This window comes from Pagrus pagrus (assembly GCF_965226575.1).
Source record: "Pagrus pagrus genome assembly, chromosome: 24".
Taxonomy (NCBI): domain Eukaryota; kingdom Metazoa; phylum Chordata; class Actinopteri; order Spariformes; family Sparidae; genus Pagrus; species Pagrus pagrus.
Genome location: NC_140206.1, coordinates 548,940 through 564,836, shown reverse-complemented (window position 1 = coordinate 564,836; position 15,897 = coordinate 548,940). Strand labels below are relative to the sequence as shown.

The following is a 15,897-nucleotide window of genomic DNA, read 5'->3' as shown; positions in this document are numbered from 1 at the left end:
CAACCAACCAACCAACAAACAAACCAACCAACCAACCAACCAACCAACTAACCAACCGACAAACCAACCAACCAACCAACTGACAAACCAACCAACCGACAAACAAACCAACCAACCAACTGACAAACCAACCAACCGACAAACAAACCAACCAACCAACCAACCGACAAACCAACCAACCAACCAACCAACCAACCGACAAACAAACCAACCGACAAACCAACCAACCAACCAACCAACCAACCAACCGACAAACCAACCGACAAACCAACCAACCAACCAACCAACCGACAAACAAACCAACCAACCGACAAACAAACCAACCAACCAACCAACCAACTGACAAACCAACCAACCAACCAACCGACAAACAAACCAACCAACCGACCAACCAACCAACCGACAAACCAACCAACCAACCAACCAACCAACCGACAAACCAACCAACCGACAAACAAACCAACCAACCGACCAACCAACCAACCGACAAACCAACCAACCAACCAACCAACCAACCGACAAACCAACCAACCGACAAACAAACCAACCAACCGACAAACAAACCAACCAACCAACTGACAAACCAACCAACCAACCAACCAACCGACAAACAAACAAACCAACAACCAACCAACCAACCGACAAACAAACAAACCAACAACCAACCAACCAACGACAAACAAACCAACCAACCAACCAACGACAAACCAACCAACCAACCAACCGACCAACCAACCGACCAACCAACGATCGACCTACTTCAGTTTTACTTTGTTTATTAAGAAGTGATTTTTTTAGTTTTATTCTGAAAATCTCAGAGGAACATCAGTATTCTCAGTGAGTACGAGGCAGAAAAAGGTGTTTGTGGCCGCGTCTCTTTTCCCTTCGCTCGCCTACATCCTTTTATCCTGCTGAGTGTGTGAATGACTCATCCTGAACACACACACACACACACACACACACACACACACATCAGGATGAAAGGGTGTGGGCGATCGAAAGTGAAGACAGGGGCGAGCGAGGACGTGCGAGGCTGACAGAGAGAGAGAAACATGCATGAATGGACTCCCACTCTGTTTTATATTAAAGCAAATAGTTTGTCCCAGTTTTTTGAGAAGCGGCTGAGTCACACACGTATCCCAGAATCCTCTGCAGACGTCCAGACAGCAGCCGACATCGTCTTCTTAAAGGACCACACCACACTTTTACCTGTTTGACTCATTAAACTGCCGTCAAAGAAATAACTGGTCAGGTGAGTCTCTGAGTGAAGTCAGCACTCACCAGAGACTGGGTTCCTCTCTGTTATCTTCTCTGTACGTTCATGATGTAAACTACATTTCCCTCCATTCAGCAGGAACAAAGAATTACAGCACGTTACTGGATTTCAGCTGCTCAGCGGCTCGTTACCATAAATCCACGTTTTAATACCAAAAGTTTAAAATCAAACTCTGCGCTCTCCTCGACTCCGGCCGTCTCCTCCAGAGCTCCCCGGCTCCAGCAGCTGTCTGCAGGCTAATGCTAACAGAGTCACTCCTTAATCCAGAACACCGGCGTCTGTCCCTCCCCTCCCGTCTGTCAGTCCAATTAACCACACAGAACAAAGATCATGTGTCTGACACCTGAAGAAAAAATCTCCAGACACGACCGAGAGGAGAAGATCAGTGACTGAATCAGCTGAGCAGCTAGCTGTCACTCAAAGAGGCCACACCCCTAAATATGCATAACTTTAAGCCTTAATATAATTTAAAGCAGTGAGTTGTATAAAAGTTGTGATGAAGGAATAAATGAGCTTCAGAAACCAGCTGTGAACACGTTCACTTCTGCTGTGAAGTTTAACATGGACTCTAATGGAGACTCACTCACTGTTGGAGCCTCAAGTGGTCGTTAGAGGAACTGCAGTGTTTGGTACTTTCAGCCCTGGAGCTGCTGCTTGACTGTTTGCATGAGGTTACATTAAATTTGCCCACTAGAGGGCAGAATCATCTCTTTTGCATAATCAAACTAAAAACGAAGTCAGTCAATTGACAGAAAATGGACGTTATTTAATAAAGTAAAATACCACAAATATCCTCTTTTCTCCAGCACGTGTTGAATTTTACAATCAACTGGATTATTTATACTATTAACCAATACTTTACTGTACAGAAGAGGATTAAAGCAACTATAAAAATAAAGAAAATAAAAACTCTTTTTTTCTTAATAATCTGACTTCGAACTCAGAAAATTGAGAAAAAAGTCAGAACTCGATGGCTCCACAATGGTCCTAATCCTCCTCCTATTGCTACCACATACTGTAACTACTCACAATATTCCTAAAAAATTATTATTGAAAATGTTAATAATTAATAAAAGTAATTTTAAAGGCAAAAATACTCGACATTCACTGGTGTCAGTTTGTTGAAGATGTCTTTTTGTTGTTGGGCTTTGAGCTGTCAGTCAGAAACCATCTGAAGACTTCACTCTGGCTGTGTGGGAAAGTGTTCTGAGTTTGTCTGTTTCACAACTAAAAGGCTGATTTATCTTTAAATAATGGACTCAACCTGTGTTCTGAGATATTCGCTGCACTGATACTCTGATTTGTTGTGGAAACAGGAATATCAACAAGCCTGAACTTTTCTGGACTAAGATACAATATTACACATCTGAAATCGTCTCAAAACATTCATGTAAAGCAGTTTTTCAGAATAAAGAAACATGTTTTGCAGCCACATTTCAGCTCAACAACACTTTGCTCTCACAGAGGCCGGCGGTCCAATCAGTGGATTTAATTTTTCCGTCCGGTCGAAATGAAATGTTGCTGCGTTTCGCTGCGCCGCCTTTAATTAGAGGCTGTTTAACATTCACGCACACACACACACACACACACACACACACACACACACACACACACACACACTTCCTCATGCATATAAACACTCATCTGTCAAGATTTGAAAAAGAAAATCACTGTCTGTATTTAATTTTGGGCCCACTGAGACAAAAACAAACAAAAGAACAAAATCGTTGATTTTATTAAATAGTAAGTAACTTGATGCAGAGAAATCTGCGAGAGAAGAAAGATAATCATCTTCAAAACAAACTTACTGAGCAGCTACCTGGTGTGACACAGGTGAGAGTGATCACCTGTACAGACCGCAGGGCTCCGCCCACATCACAGGTGAGTGTTCAGGTGGAGCTTCACGTTCCTGTTGTTTGTTCTTATTCAAATATGATCGAAGGCTACGCACTGAGTGACACCTCTGTATGTTTAAAGTCAGCATTTTGTTCACCTGTAGCTAGCTAGTTACTAATACCCAGTTAGCTGGAATACTAATGCTAACATTAATGCTAAAAGCGGTAAATAGATGGTAAGAAAAGGAAAATAGTGTAAAGTGACAACTACTTATAATATCCTGTTAGCGGTAAACATATGTAATGCCAAGAAACTAACCAGTTAGCTGAAACCCCTCGTGATGCTAACAAATACAAAGTTACAAAGGCCTGCTAACGTGCTAGTTTATCTTGAATCAGACGTGTTCAGGCATTTTTGTTATTCTTTATATTTATTGGACAATAAATATTTTGGTGATGAAAGCCGACAGGATGCTGGATACAAAATTACACACAAAGGTAACAAACCACCTCCCAACCAACAAACCACGTTAACACAAACCGCATCGTATTTACACCAGACTGCATTTACAAACAACCAATTTAACAACAGTGATATCTGCACTCATAAATTAAAAAAGACAGATATTTACAGTTTACATACAAACACATGATACCGTTACAGTCTCTCCACAGAGGATGAACCGTCCTTTTCAATGTCCAAATGAGTCTGATCATTTACAATATTTCCATGTGTGTTTCAGTTTGTGTGTAAAATTGTTTATTTTCTTTATGGAATACTGTATTGTTGCTCTTTCTCAGAGTGATTCCCAAAATCTTTTAAAAGAGTGTCGTCAAGACCTTGTTTTAACCCTGGCACCTTTCCCAGCCGCCTTCCCTTGCTCTTTCTTTACGTCTCTCCGGATGGTTCCACCCACTTTCATCCCAAGATCCCTGATGTGGACTCTGACGTTGCCCAAGTTCCTTTGCCAGGCAGCGTCCATCTTTATGGTCTTAGCTCCTTGGCCTTGGTTGTCACTGGGATTGGCCTCTCTTTTGTGGGCTGCACTGGTGCCACCCACTCTCTTTGTTCCCTGGCGTTCCCACGTGTTAGCATCCACCAAAGCACTTGGCTTCGCAGGGCTGGTGATCTCTGAATTCTTACTTCGCAGTCGTTGTGGTTCCCAAACACTACTCTCAACTGAAGCACCTGGGTTTGTGGAGTCCAAAACCCTGCCAGTCTTACTCCCTTGATTTAGTCCTTTCCACGTATTAACATCCACTGTACCATTAGCGTTTGCTGGATTAGCAGTGTTCTTATTGCATACTTGCTGTGGTTCTGACTGGGCCGGTTCTACTTTGGTGTCAGAATTCACAGCACTCCTGCTTCGTAGTCGCTGAGGTTCCCACATGGCAGCGCCGACTACCACATCAGGCTTGATGGGAGTGTTCCTAGTGGGTTTATTTCCATGCAGTTGTTGTTCCCAGTCCGATTTCAAGTCTGGATTAGCAGAATTAGCAATCCCAGTATCTTTACTAGGTTGTCGTTGCTGTTCCCACATGCTAGAGATGATCTTAGAGTCTGTATTAGCAGAATTAGTGATCCAAGTTTTCTTACTTTGTTGTCTTTGCGGTTCCCACAAACTGGAGTCAATTTTATGGTGAGAATTCGCAGAATTAGCACTTGTAATGTTCTTACTCAGTTGTCTTTGTGGTTCCCACATGTTAGAGTCAATTTTAGATTCCTGATTAACAGATTTAGCGATCACGATATTCTTTCTTTGTTGTCTTTGTGGTTCCCACATGTTAGCACTCGTTGTCACATTTGGCCTCGCATGAATAGAAACTCCAGCATTTTTACGACCTAGCTGTTGTGGCTCCCACATGCTAGCATCTATTTTGGTTTCCATTTTAGCTGCCGGAGTGGAAAATCCCAGACTTTTAGGTCCTTGGAATTGTCCAGACTCTGTACTCCTGTTTTGCAATGTAATGTCCACTTTAGCACCAGTTGCCCCCTGTCGCTGAGGCGGTAATAATGGTGGAATACGTTGTGGTGGTCTTAGCAACAGTCTTTGTGATGGTGGTGGTCGTGGCGATGGTGGTGGGGGTGGCGTTGGAGGTGGCGAACCTTCCAGTGAGTCCCAACGAGTGTCCACAAACTCGAGGGAAGAGCCGAGCATGCCGGCCAGCTCGGGGGTGGCTTCTACCAGCTCCAAAGAGTCCTTGACGTCCGGCCTGAAGGAGGCCAGCTCCTGCTCATCTGGACCTGTGAGGAGCTGTGACAGGGACGCCTGCCGATAGAACTCATCCTCAGGGATAGACTGCACGTTGAGCTGCGGGAAGAGACGGCGAAAAGACCGTGACGTCATCCGAAGTCGACCAAGGACGTCAGAAAGGAGGAGCCAGTTCCTGGGGCTGGAGGAAAGAGAGAGAAGAGAAAACAGGGGTGAGTTCTTACAGATGAGATCCAGAGAGTTTTTGCTGAATTTGGACATCTTGGTTACGTCTCTAAGGCACCAGCAGACCAAACTGACATCAAAGAACTGGCACCAACAAAGGCCGACTGTTGCGTTGCCTCACGTTTCCTGCATCTCAGCCAAAAAAGCTGCACTTGAAGACTACAGCTGACGGCAATCCAGCTCATATGTTCCGCACATGTGTGAGAAGTGAGAACCTGTTGTCTGTATTTGTCAGTTCGTCAAACTGGAAGACTCAGGACTGCAGATAAACAAACCGTTGTTATGATAAAGCAGCAGAGTGTCTGATAGAAAGTTGCAAACTTTACTGGTGAAGAGTAAACGGGGAAACCATGGATCCAACAGCAACAGACTCAAGAGGCTTCCCCTTTTATTGTTCCGTTTCTCTTCTCGTACATTGATTCGCTTAGCTGAACGGCCAATCAGAGGGATTTCTCTCACTGACGGGCTCCACCACTGATTCGACATGCTCAATTGGCCAAAGAGCTGCAAACAACGCCACCATTGTGGGACATCGCAAAAAAGATGGTCGGGTTGACGGGTCCAGAAGTGAATATCAACAGACTGAAATTCGACTGAAACTAATTTGCTCGAGGAGGTGAAGTTCATCTGTTCAGTGCTTTAGCTTAATTTCAATCGAAAATTTTGACACAAGATGGCATTTTTCATCGAAAACATCCACTTAAGGGCAGCGCAGATTCAAGAGTTTCTGACAACAAACATGGCGACGGACGAGGAGGTTGTGATAAGGTACCTGTTGTAGATGGTGGTCTATAAAGTCGTCACACACATCGCGACATGCAGATTGTGAATTCTCTTCACTGATATTACCGATGAGAGAAACTACTGACGACGCCATTTTTGGTACTTTCGTATGTTCCCCAGTTTTTAAACTTCTCGTCTTGCTTGGACTTTTCAGCTGACCCCAATATGGACGAAATGAACGCAGAGTACGGAGAGGTTGTCCCTGATAATAAAAATCTAAATATATTTCTGGAGCGATCCGTGGCTGACGAGTGTTTTAATTTCAGACGAGAGGAAATGAGGCTCATGGCAGCGTTGCAGTGTTTGATTACAGATGAAACTTCAGAATTTTAAAAATCGGCAGAAGAAGAAGAAGGACGGACAGTTTCTCTGTTATAAATTCTGCCTCGACATCAGTGGAGCTGTTATTGATTCACAATGTCTGTCAATGTGTGTGTGTGCGTGTGTGTGTGTGTGTGTCAAGGGCAAACACAAACACACACACACACACACACACACACACACACACACACACACACACAGCACAAGGCCACATGTTGCTTTAAAGCCAGTTGCTGCTGGAATGTTAAACAACCCAATGAAATGTGTGAATGCGTGTGTGTGTGTGTGTGTGTGTGTGTGTGTGTGTGTGTGTGTGTGAATGCGTGTGTGTGTGTGTGTGTGTGTGTGTGTGTGAGTGCATGTGAGTGCGTGTGTGTGTGTGTGTGTGTGTGTGTGTGTGTGAGTGCGTGTGTGTGTGTGTGCGTGTGTGTGTGTCAGTACCCGGTGGCCTTGTACCCAGGAGGAGCCATTAATACTACATCAGACACGAGAGGAAAAAAATGAGAGAGCGAGCGAAGAGGAGAAAGAGAGAGGAGGAGGAAAGCGACAGGGGAGGAAGACGAAGTGGAAGCCAATTAGCCGCGTCGCCACGGCGATGCAATCCTCGTTAACGACCTCCCCGTCTGTCCTGCCTTTATCTCTCTCTCTTTCTCTTTTTCTCTCCATCTCCTCCTCCGAGGATCTTTTTTCCCTCTTTCGTTCACGTTACCCTTCATTCGCTCCCTCCTCCTCCTCCTCCTCCTCCTCCTCCTCCTCCGCCATCCCCTCCCTTCTTTTCTAAGCTGGCTTTCCACCACCTTAATTGGACTGTGTGTGTGTGAGTGTGAAAAAGAGGGAGATGTGTTAGAACAACACGGAGAAAGAATGTGTGGGAGGAAGGAAACGGTGTGAATGAGGGAAGACGAAGCGTGAGGGAAGACGAAGCGTGAGGGAAGACGAAGCGTGTGTGCCGTGTGGTCTTTGTTAGTTCCTTTTCCTTTCGTCTGCTTCGTTTAGCTCCACTGAGTTTTGCATCAACACACCTCTTACCCCGACCACTTAGTCCAACAACTCTATGACAACTCTGTTGTCTCAGTGTATTATGGTCCATTTCTTTGGAACAAGCAGAAAACAATCGCTCCTGGTTTGCTCAGCTAGCTAGCTGGCTATCATGAAACTGTTATTGATGATTTGTGCGTGACTGTCCTGCATTTTGGCGTATTTCCCTCTGATGACATGAAATCGGTTCTTGCCGAAGTTTCCTACCTGGATGGTCGCTCCATTACACTTTTCCATGTCGGAGGTTGTTTCATGTAATGCTAATGTTAGCCTACCAAGCACTGCTAGTGTCCAGGTAATGAAGCAGTGTGCGTTTTCTCTAATGACGTGATTGCCAGCGTGAAGTCACAAACAGATCGCCGGCATCTATCTCGATCAGGATAATACCAGCGATGCCACGGTAACGCAAAATAAATAACCACAACGGTCGCGTCTGTTTATGTAAATGCCATTGACGCCTACTGATGACATATGGAGGTCTTGAAGGGTTTTCTCATTTCACAGGGGAGATTTCAACCACTACCCCTTTAACTCTGTTCTGAAAAGGAGGGGCTGGGGTAAAAATTGGAAATGGGATTGAGCCTTTAAACTTAATTTTGTCCAGTGTGTTTAACCCCACTGTAACGTCACACATTGGTTTGTGGACTCCTGTCTGAAAGCGTTGAGCTCGGTATTAGAGCCAAGCTGATTGAATCCAGATGTTTTCTACTTGGGAAGATGTTGCCGACCAAATGCCGACAACTTGGCAACGTCTTCCTAATTTACAAACGCTGTCCATGTGTACTATGTGGGAATATGTTCAGCCCTGTTGCCATAACATCCTCAGCCTTACTTCCTTTAAGGTGTTCACGCCGGTGCAGACCCAGACCTTCTGGAGGGGTAAACACCTGGAGTGACATCAGATTCTGTTCTGATCCAGAGACGTTCACTGACGGGAGGAGAGCTCAGAGATTCATTCTGAACTTGTGGGATTAAAAAGTGGATTTATCTTCACTCCTGTTTATCAGCCTGACTGCAGCAGTGATCCGGAGGTGACCTCCACTGTCGGGTGGTTCTGTTCTGTACTGTTGACTGAAGCTGGTGGGGAAATGGACTTTACTTCATGAGCATAACGTTACAGAGAGGAGACGTTCTGGAGAACCAGAACCAGAGTCTCTGCTGAGTGCTGACTTCACTCGGAGGTTGTAGAAGTATTCTAGCCTCTTCTAGACTCACCCCTGGGACAGCGACAGCTGGATGTTGTAGCAGGGGAGCAGCGGTCGGTCGGACAGCTCAAACTCAAACACTTCTCTCCTGGCTCGCTGCTCCTCATCCTCGTCCTCCTCTTCATCCTCTTCCTCCTCCTCTGGCCCCGGTGGGTCAGCGAGAATGTCGTACACTCCGCTTTCTCTGGACGGCTCTGCAACAACACAAACGTTGAGGACAGAGTGACAGTTGTGAACTTTAGTCGACCTTAAACGTAACTTTCTGCCCCCGTGCTCCCAGTTTGACCCTCGTTCTCTCCTACTTCCTTTAATCCTAAATCATTTATCCTTTCTGAGCCCTCCTGTCTGTCTCCCCTGACGATGTTGTCTGCACATGGTTGTGTGTTTGTGTTTAAACTAACCGCACACCGAGCTGCCGTAAAACTCCCAGTAGGTTCCTGGATCGCCCTCCGACCTTCCCTGGAGGTCGGAGAGATAGTCTGCAACGAGAGAGAGACGAACAGAGTCAGTGGCTTTTGTGGTCGCTCAGAGAGCCGACCAATCAGAGAGGATGAAGGCAGCGAGACGAAAACAATAGAGCCACACACACACACACACACACACACACACACACACACACACACACACACAGAGTGAAAGACGGGAAGAAGAAGATGAGTGTTTGTGCTCAGACGGTGCCGGCTTGTCGCCGTGGCGCTTGGCGCTGAGTAGACGGATGCTGGCAGGAGTGTGTGTGTGTGTGTGTGTTTCACTGTGTGTGTGTGTGTTTCACTGTGTGTGTGTGTGTGTGTTTCACTGTGTGTGTGTGTGTGTGTGTTTCACTGTATGTGTGTGTGTTTCAGTGTGTGTGTGTGTGTGTGTGTGTTTCACTGTGTGTGTGTGTGTGTGTGTGTGTGTGGCAGTAAGCTGTTCTGGGATTCAACAGCCAAGCCTCATTAAACCCCTCTGGAGAGAGAGAGAGAGAGAAAAGAGATGGAGAGAGAGAACAAATACAGGCAGGGAATGGTAATCAGACAGGCTGGCGAACACGAACACACACACACGCAGACACACACACACGCAGACACACACACACAGACACACACACACACACACTCGTCTATTTCCTTCTTGTTTACGCTGACGTTTCTGTCGTTCGCACCAAATCTGTTTCTTTCTTTTTTGTCCTTTTTCGTCTGCCTTAATCTTTCACTCGAGCTTCTTTAAATCGATGGAGCATCAATGTTTACAAATCGGACACTTTGAGAATAAAGTCTGAATATTTTGATCATCATTTACATGAAGCGCACTGAGTTCTGGTCCCTGCTGGACTCCAGCTGCTGCTTCAAAACACATCTGGTTATTGACTCATACATCGTGGACCTGGTTTCATTTTCTCTGATGAGATCAGCTGTTCCTTTACTCTTTACCTCACTCAAGGTAAAATGTATTCTCGTAATAAACAGTTGTAATGCGCAGGCCAGTTGCTCCTTCCAAGTTTGCCACATTTTTGTTGAAATGTTTTATTTTTCCACTTCATTGCAGAATTGATCACTAAAATGTAAGCTATAAGACTCAGACTGTTGTTTTCACATCTGTACAGAGACCTGGCTACATCATGGATCAAGCTATTGCACCGGATGGGTGGCTGGTGAAAGGAATGGAGGCGGACTCTGTGTTTACATCAACGATGCTCGGTGCTCAAACGCAGTCAAATTGGTCGCCAAACTGTTTCAAGTGAAGGTTTAGACTCAAAACGAACTTAAATAATAATTTATTATCAAAGCATTTGTTGATTTGTTTCTGATTGACCAGTCAATTGATTGCTTTAACTTCAGTTACCAGTTACAGGCGAGTGAGTGCCGAGTCCAGCCCTTGATCAAATTAACTACCCCCTCCCTCCCCTCCTACCCTCCAGGAAGGTTTCCATGGTCGCGCTGTGGGTCATGTTGATTGGTCCTCGTCCAGAGTAGGAGGTGAGGGTGGGGTCGGCGCCGCAGGCCAGCAAGAAACGCACCACCTCCACGTGGTCGTTCTCCACGGCATCATGCAGTGGTCTGATACAGGAACCAAAACATAAGCAACAATTTTGCTAATCAGTTAATCAATTTAGTTAAAAATGTCAAATATTCTCTGGGGTCTCAGATTATCAGCTTGTCTGCTTCATCGTAAACTTAATAAAGTACAATCTAGACTCGTTCTATATTAAAACTGCCGTAAGATTACTTTTATCTGTTCAAAGTGTGTGAGTCAAAGTCAGGATTACCACCAGGTTCTGTATCAGGACCGGCTCTGTTTTGTTAATGTTTCTAGTGAAAAGATTTGTTTCTATGCAGATGATGCCGTTATCTATCTGTATCAATATCTTGTGTGACTCAAGGTGTTACCCACCTCCAAACTGTCTGTCAGACACATCAGTTATTGTTTTACCAATTACAACTGACCTTCAATGTACATAAAATCCAATTACATTTGAATCATTGTGTTTATTTGCATACATTGTTGTAAGAATGACATTAAGATCTTGTGATTATGACATGCACTTTAAATAATCTCATACAATCTGGTTGTAATTGTTGTGTTTTAATGTTTTGAACTCGTGTTAGGGTTGTTGTTGATGCTGTGAAGTGAATATGTTTTGTCTTGTAAGTTTTTTTCACACAATTTCCTCGTATACTGTCCCTACATACGATGACTGGGAGTCAAAATTACATCAAACAAGGAGTCACAAAGAAATTGTCTTTGCAGTGGTTTTTTTTCTGATATTCAGATTGGTTCTTGATTGAGCTTTAAATCTAAATATTTTTTTTTTACTAGAAGAAAATAATTTTATTTAATATCTGGACAATGTTCATCCCGATCTCCAGCATAATGTTTAATGTTGTAAATATAAAACCAGTGTTGAGAAGCCTTTGTCAATTGAGGATATTGGTAAAGATAAACTCTACATGAACTGTATTGTTGATTTAATTTCATGAATTACTGAAGAATTTTTTTAGCTTTTTTTTTTGTCTCTTTTCTCTTTTTGTGAGGAAATTGTGATGTCAATATATAATCACGCTTAAAGTGTATTTGTGCCTGTGTTAATATAAAACTGTCAAAGTAGCAGAAGAACATCTGATAATCCAACATGTGAAGTAAACTGTTGACGTGGTTTAAGTTTCACAGACAGAACCCGCTGTCAGACTGGACTCATACCTGGTTCCGTCCTGAGCGCTGCAGTTGACGTCAGCGCCGTGCTCCACCAGGTGGCGTATGATGCCCAGCAGCCGCGGGCGCAGGCCTCATGCAGGGCGCAGTACCCGGCGTTGTCTCGGTGGTTTACGTCACAGATCCGTCGGTCCAGACAGTACAGCACCACCTCCTGGAGACGAGGAGACATGTGGACAACTATTGAGACCAGAACCTCTGGACTTGAGCTGCAACAGTTAATCGATTAATGTCAACAAAAAAAATCTAAATTCAATGATGTCATCTTTAATGTGAATCGACAGTGTGCAGGATCTTTTTGGTCCATTTGTCTTCAAACGTTTTGATGTTTTCCACCAGACTGGAGCGGTCTATGTCTGACTCCGGTACCATGGTACCACTTGGTGTGAAACAGAACAAGAAATGACACGTTAATGGTAAAGGGACAGTTCCACCTCAAGAGAACGAGCAAAGAGACGAAGACACCCTCCCTCTCTTCTCCTGCTCTCTCGAAATGATTGCTGCCTGAAAAAACCTCTGTGTCTGAGTGTGTGTGTGTGTGTGTGTGTGTGTGTCTGAGTGTGTGTGTGTGTGTGTGTGTCTGAGTGTGTGTGTGTCTGCGTGTGTGTGTGTGTGTGTGTGTGTGTGTGTGTCTGAGTGTGTGTGTGTGTCTGCGTGTGTGTGTGTGTTTGAGTGTGTGTGTGTCTGCGTGTGTGTGTGTGTGTGTGTGTGTGTGTGTGTCTGCGTGTGTGTGTGTGTGTGTGGTGATGGATGACGGCTTAATTTACAAACTGAGCTCGTTAGCTTCACCGCTGCACCTCAACGAGAGAGCGAGCAGGCGAGAGAGGCGGGGTGACACTTGTGAGGCCTGACAAGAGCCGTCACACAGGACATGAAATATCAGACTGTGTGTGTGTGTGTGTGTGTGTGTGTGTGTGTGTGTGTGCGGGTCTGAAAAATACCTGCATACACACACACACACACACGTTTGAACATGATTTCCAAACGTGGACTGAATTTCAATAAAAGACGTCTGTGACTTTAACGATGACAGTCTTCAGTCGTGGGAACATTTTGTTCAGAGGGATGAAACAAGCTTTCTCCTCGCGGTAAAATGAGGTTTGAGTCCTTTGACTCCACCCACTCCACCTGTCCACACACCTGTGTGCGTTTGTTTCTTCTTACCTCGTATCCCAGGCGGGCGGCACGCTGGAGCAGCGTCTCTCCGGCGTTTTTGTTCACGATGAGCCCGGCGAACTTCAGGAGGGACGGGCCGGGCGGGGTGTGTGTGCTGCGGAGAGGGGAGGCAGACGGCTGGGCGAGCGAGACGGGTCAGATGGAGAGATCTGTGTGTGTGTGTGTAAAAAAGAGAGAGAGAGAGGCGTTTAACGTGATTAGCGTGTGCTCGAGGATCGGTTTATTACCCACAATGCAATTAAGCACACACACACAAAAACGCTCACTCTCTTTCTACATCCATCACTGTCAGCTGTTTTCTCTTAAACACACAAAGAGCCTGCCAAACACACACACGCACACGCACACACACACACACACACACACACACACACACACGCCTAGTTTCCAGGCTCGGTCGAAAATAGCACTGTCACCACCTCTGCTCCCACGACTCTGTTTGGTGTGTTCATGTGTGTGTGTGTGTGTGTGTGTGTGTGTGTGTGTGTGTGCGTGAGGCCTGAGGCTGATGACAGGAAGCGCGGGGGGGGGGGGGGGGAGCGGCAGAGACACAAATGAGGATCCTCTCTCGCCTCTCCTCGCTCGTGTTGTTGCCGTTCAGATCAAACTTCCCTCTCAACAACAGTTTCTGTCAGGACGAGCAGCTCCTCGCTCCACAGGGCTGCGTTTTTACATCCTTTATTTCTGTTTTACTTCACAAACAGCAGCCGAGGCTGTTCATGACTGCTGAGGCCTTTATTTGAATTCAATCTTTAATTCAACCTGATAACTATATTTGGTCATATCCGATTATGAAGCGTTCTTGTTTTCTTACTCGCTGCAGTTTTCCTCAGTTGCTCATTGCAGCTGTGGTGTTCCTCAAGGGCTCATTCTCGGGCCTCTTGTCTTCTTTGATTCAAACCACAGCGTCTCCCTCCGTTGTTACACGACATTCACGGACCTCATGTGACCCAACGATGGTGACATCATCCAAACTATCACCAATCCTTTAACGCCCAGCCCAGCCCAGCCCAGCCCAGCCCAGCCCAGCCCCCACCCTGACCCTTCTTGGGTTTAACATCAAGAACATTTGTTCTGTCACCATCCTGGGAAAAAGTGTTTCTGCCCAAACTTGAGACTTTAATGTTTATTGATATTTTATATTTGTTCTTTTTCCTAGTTTGTGCTGCAAAGACTGACAATTTCTATCTCATCTCAACGTTTTACCTTCGCCAAGGAGGTTATGTTTTCACTGTGGCGGTTAGTTGACTGGTTGGTTGGTCGGTTGGTTGGTTGGTTGGTCGGTTGGTCGGTCGGTCGGTCGGTTGGTTGGTCGGTTGGTTGGTCGGTTGGTTGGTCGGTTGGTTTGTCAGCAGAATTACACAAAAACAACTGAACAGATTTCCACCAAACTTGGATGGTGGACGGGTCTCTGCCCAGAACAGACCTCTTTAACTTTTGGTGCTGATCTAATTTAGGGTTGGATCCAGGACTTCTTCCTCACTTTCTTTAACATTTTGAGGACGTTTTTCCACATTTTCATTAATTTCTCAGGGAATAACGCCTGGATCTTGATTTATTTGGGCGGCTGGTATCTATGAGTGAGTACAAGTTGATATTGATCCAAATAAGAATCCAGATCCAGCAGATTTAAATATACGTATATGACATTAGATTAAGCTCGATTAAATTAGGAGGGGACTGTTTGGCCTTGGTGAAGTGTGCACTCCCTGGATAATTGGATTATTAAACAAATAAGCGTACAGTACGTTTATGTTTGCATCTTAACGTTTGTAGTATTTCTATCCTCACATTCACAGTATCTGTACTTGTATTCCACTTAATAAAACATTTAAAAATGTAATTGTTTCTATAATTAAAGCTAAAATGAATCTGCATTAACGAGGACGATCAGACGCAGGTAGAGACGGATGAAAAGCTGCATCACTGAGCTGCTGACGCCACGGCAACAGTCTCCGCTGCTTAGCAGCCAGACAGCGTGTGCGTGTTAATGTGTTTGTGTGTGTAATGCGTGTGCGCAGGCGTCTGTCAAACGAGCCGCTCGCCGCCACGCATCGACAAACAGGATGCGAGCTTTGCCCTGGAGGTGTGTGTGTGTGTGTGTTTTCATGTGTGTGTGTTTTCTAGCGCAGCAGACTCAAACAAGGAGGAGGAGGGTCGAGCGAAAGAGAGAGAGAGCGTGAGAGAGACAGACAGTGTGTGTGTGTGTGTGTGTGTGTGTGTTTGAGTGTGTGTTTTGGTGAGTGTGCGGTCCTCGCTGCCCTGAGGAAATCTCCGGTGCAGCAGCTGTCAAAACGGCACAAGCTGCTGTGCGCACGCACACACACGCACGCACGCACGCACGCACACACACACACACACACACACACACACACACCACACACACACACACACACACAGTACATGTGGAGAATATTATTCTTCCTCCATAACCTTCAATCACTCCATCCCTCCCTCCTTTCCCTCGTTCACTCGCTCGCTCGCTCTCTCCTTCACTTTAATCTGCAGTGAATTGAATTACTCACACACACACACACACACACACACACACACACACACACACACACACACACACACACACACACTGTCCCTGCTGAGTTTTCCCAGCGAGCTCCAATCAGGACGATAATTGCAAC

At 45.4% G+C, this 15,897-nt stretch overlaps 1 protein-coding gene across 1 annotated transcript in view; it reads right to left on the bottom strand.

Annotated features, from left to right (window-relative positions):
* Nucleotides 1-3,000: 3,000 nt before the first annotated feature.
* The window catches only part of LOC311252947 (BCL-6 corepressor-like), a 40,562-nt gene continuing 27,665 nt past the window's right edge, over nt 3,001-15,897 (bottom strand). The window contains 8 exon segments of the mRNA XM_084346611.1: nt 3,001-5,505; nt 8,907-9,090; nt 9,298-9,375; nt 10,787-10,932; nt 12,074-12,143; nt 12,146-12,239; nt 13,250-13,312; nt 13,314-13,468. Coding sequence (XP_084202737.1) covers nt 3,945-5,505; nt 8,907-9,090; nt 9,298-9,375; nt 10,787-10,932; nt 12,074-12,143; nt 12,146-12,239; nt 13,250-13,312; nt 13,314-13,468 — 2,351 coding nt within the window. The 3' untranslated portion in view covers nt 3,001-3,944.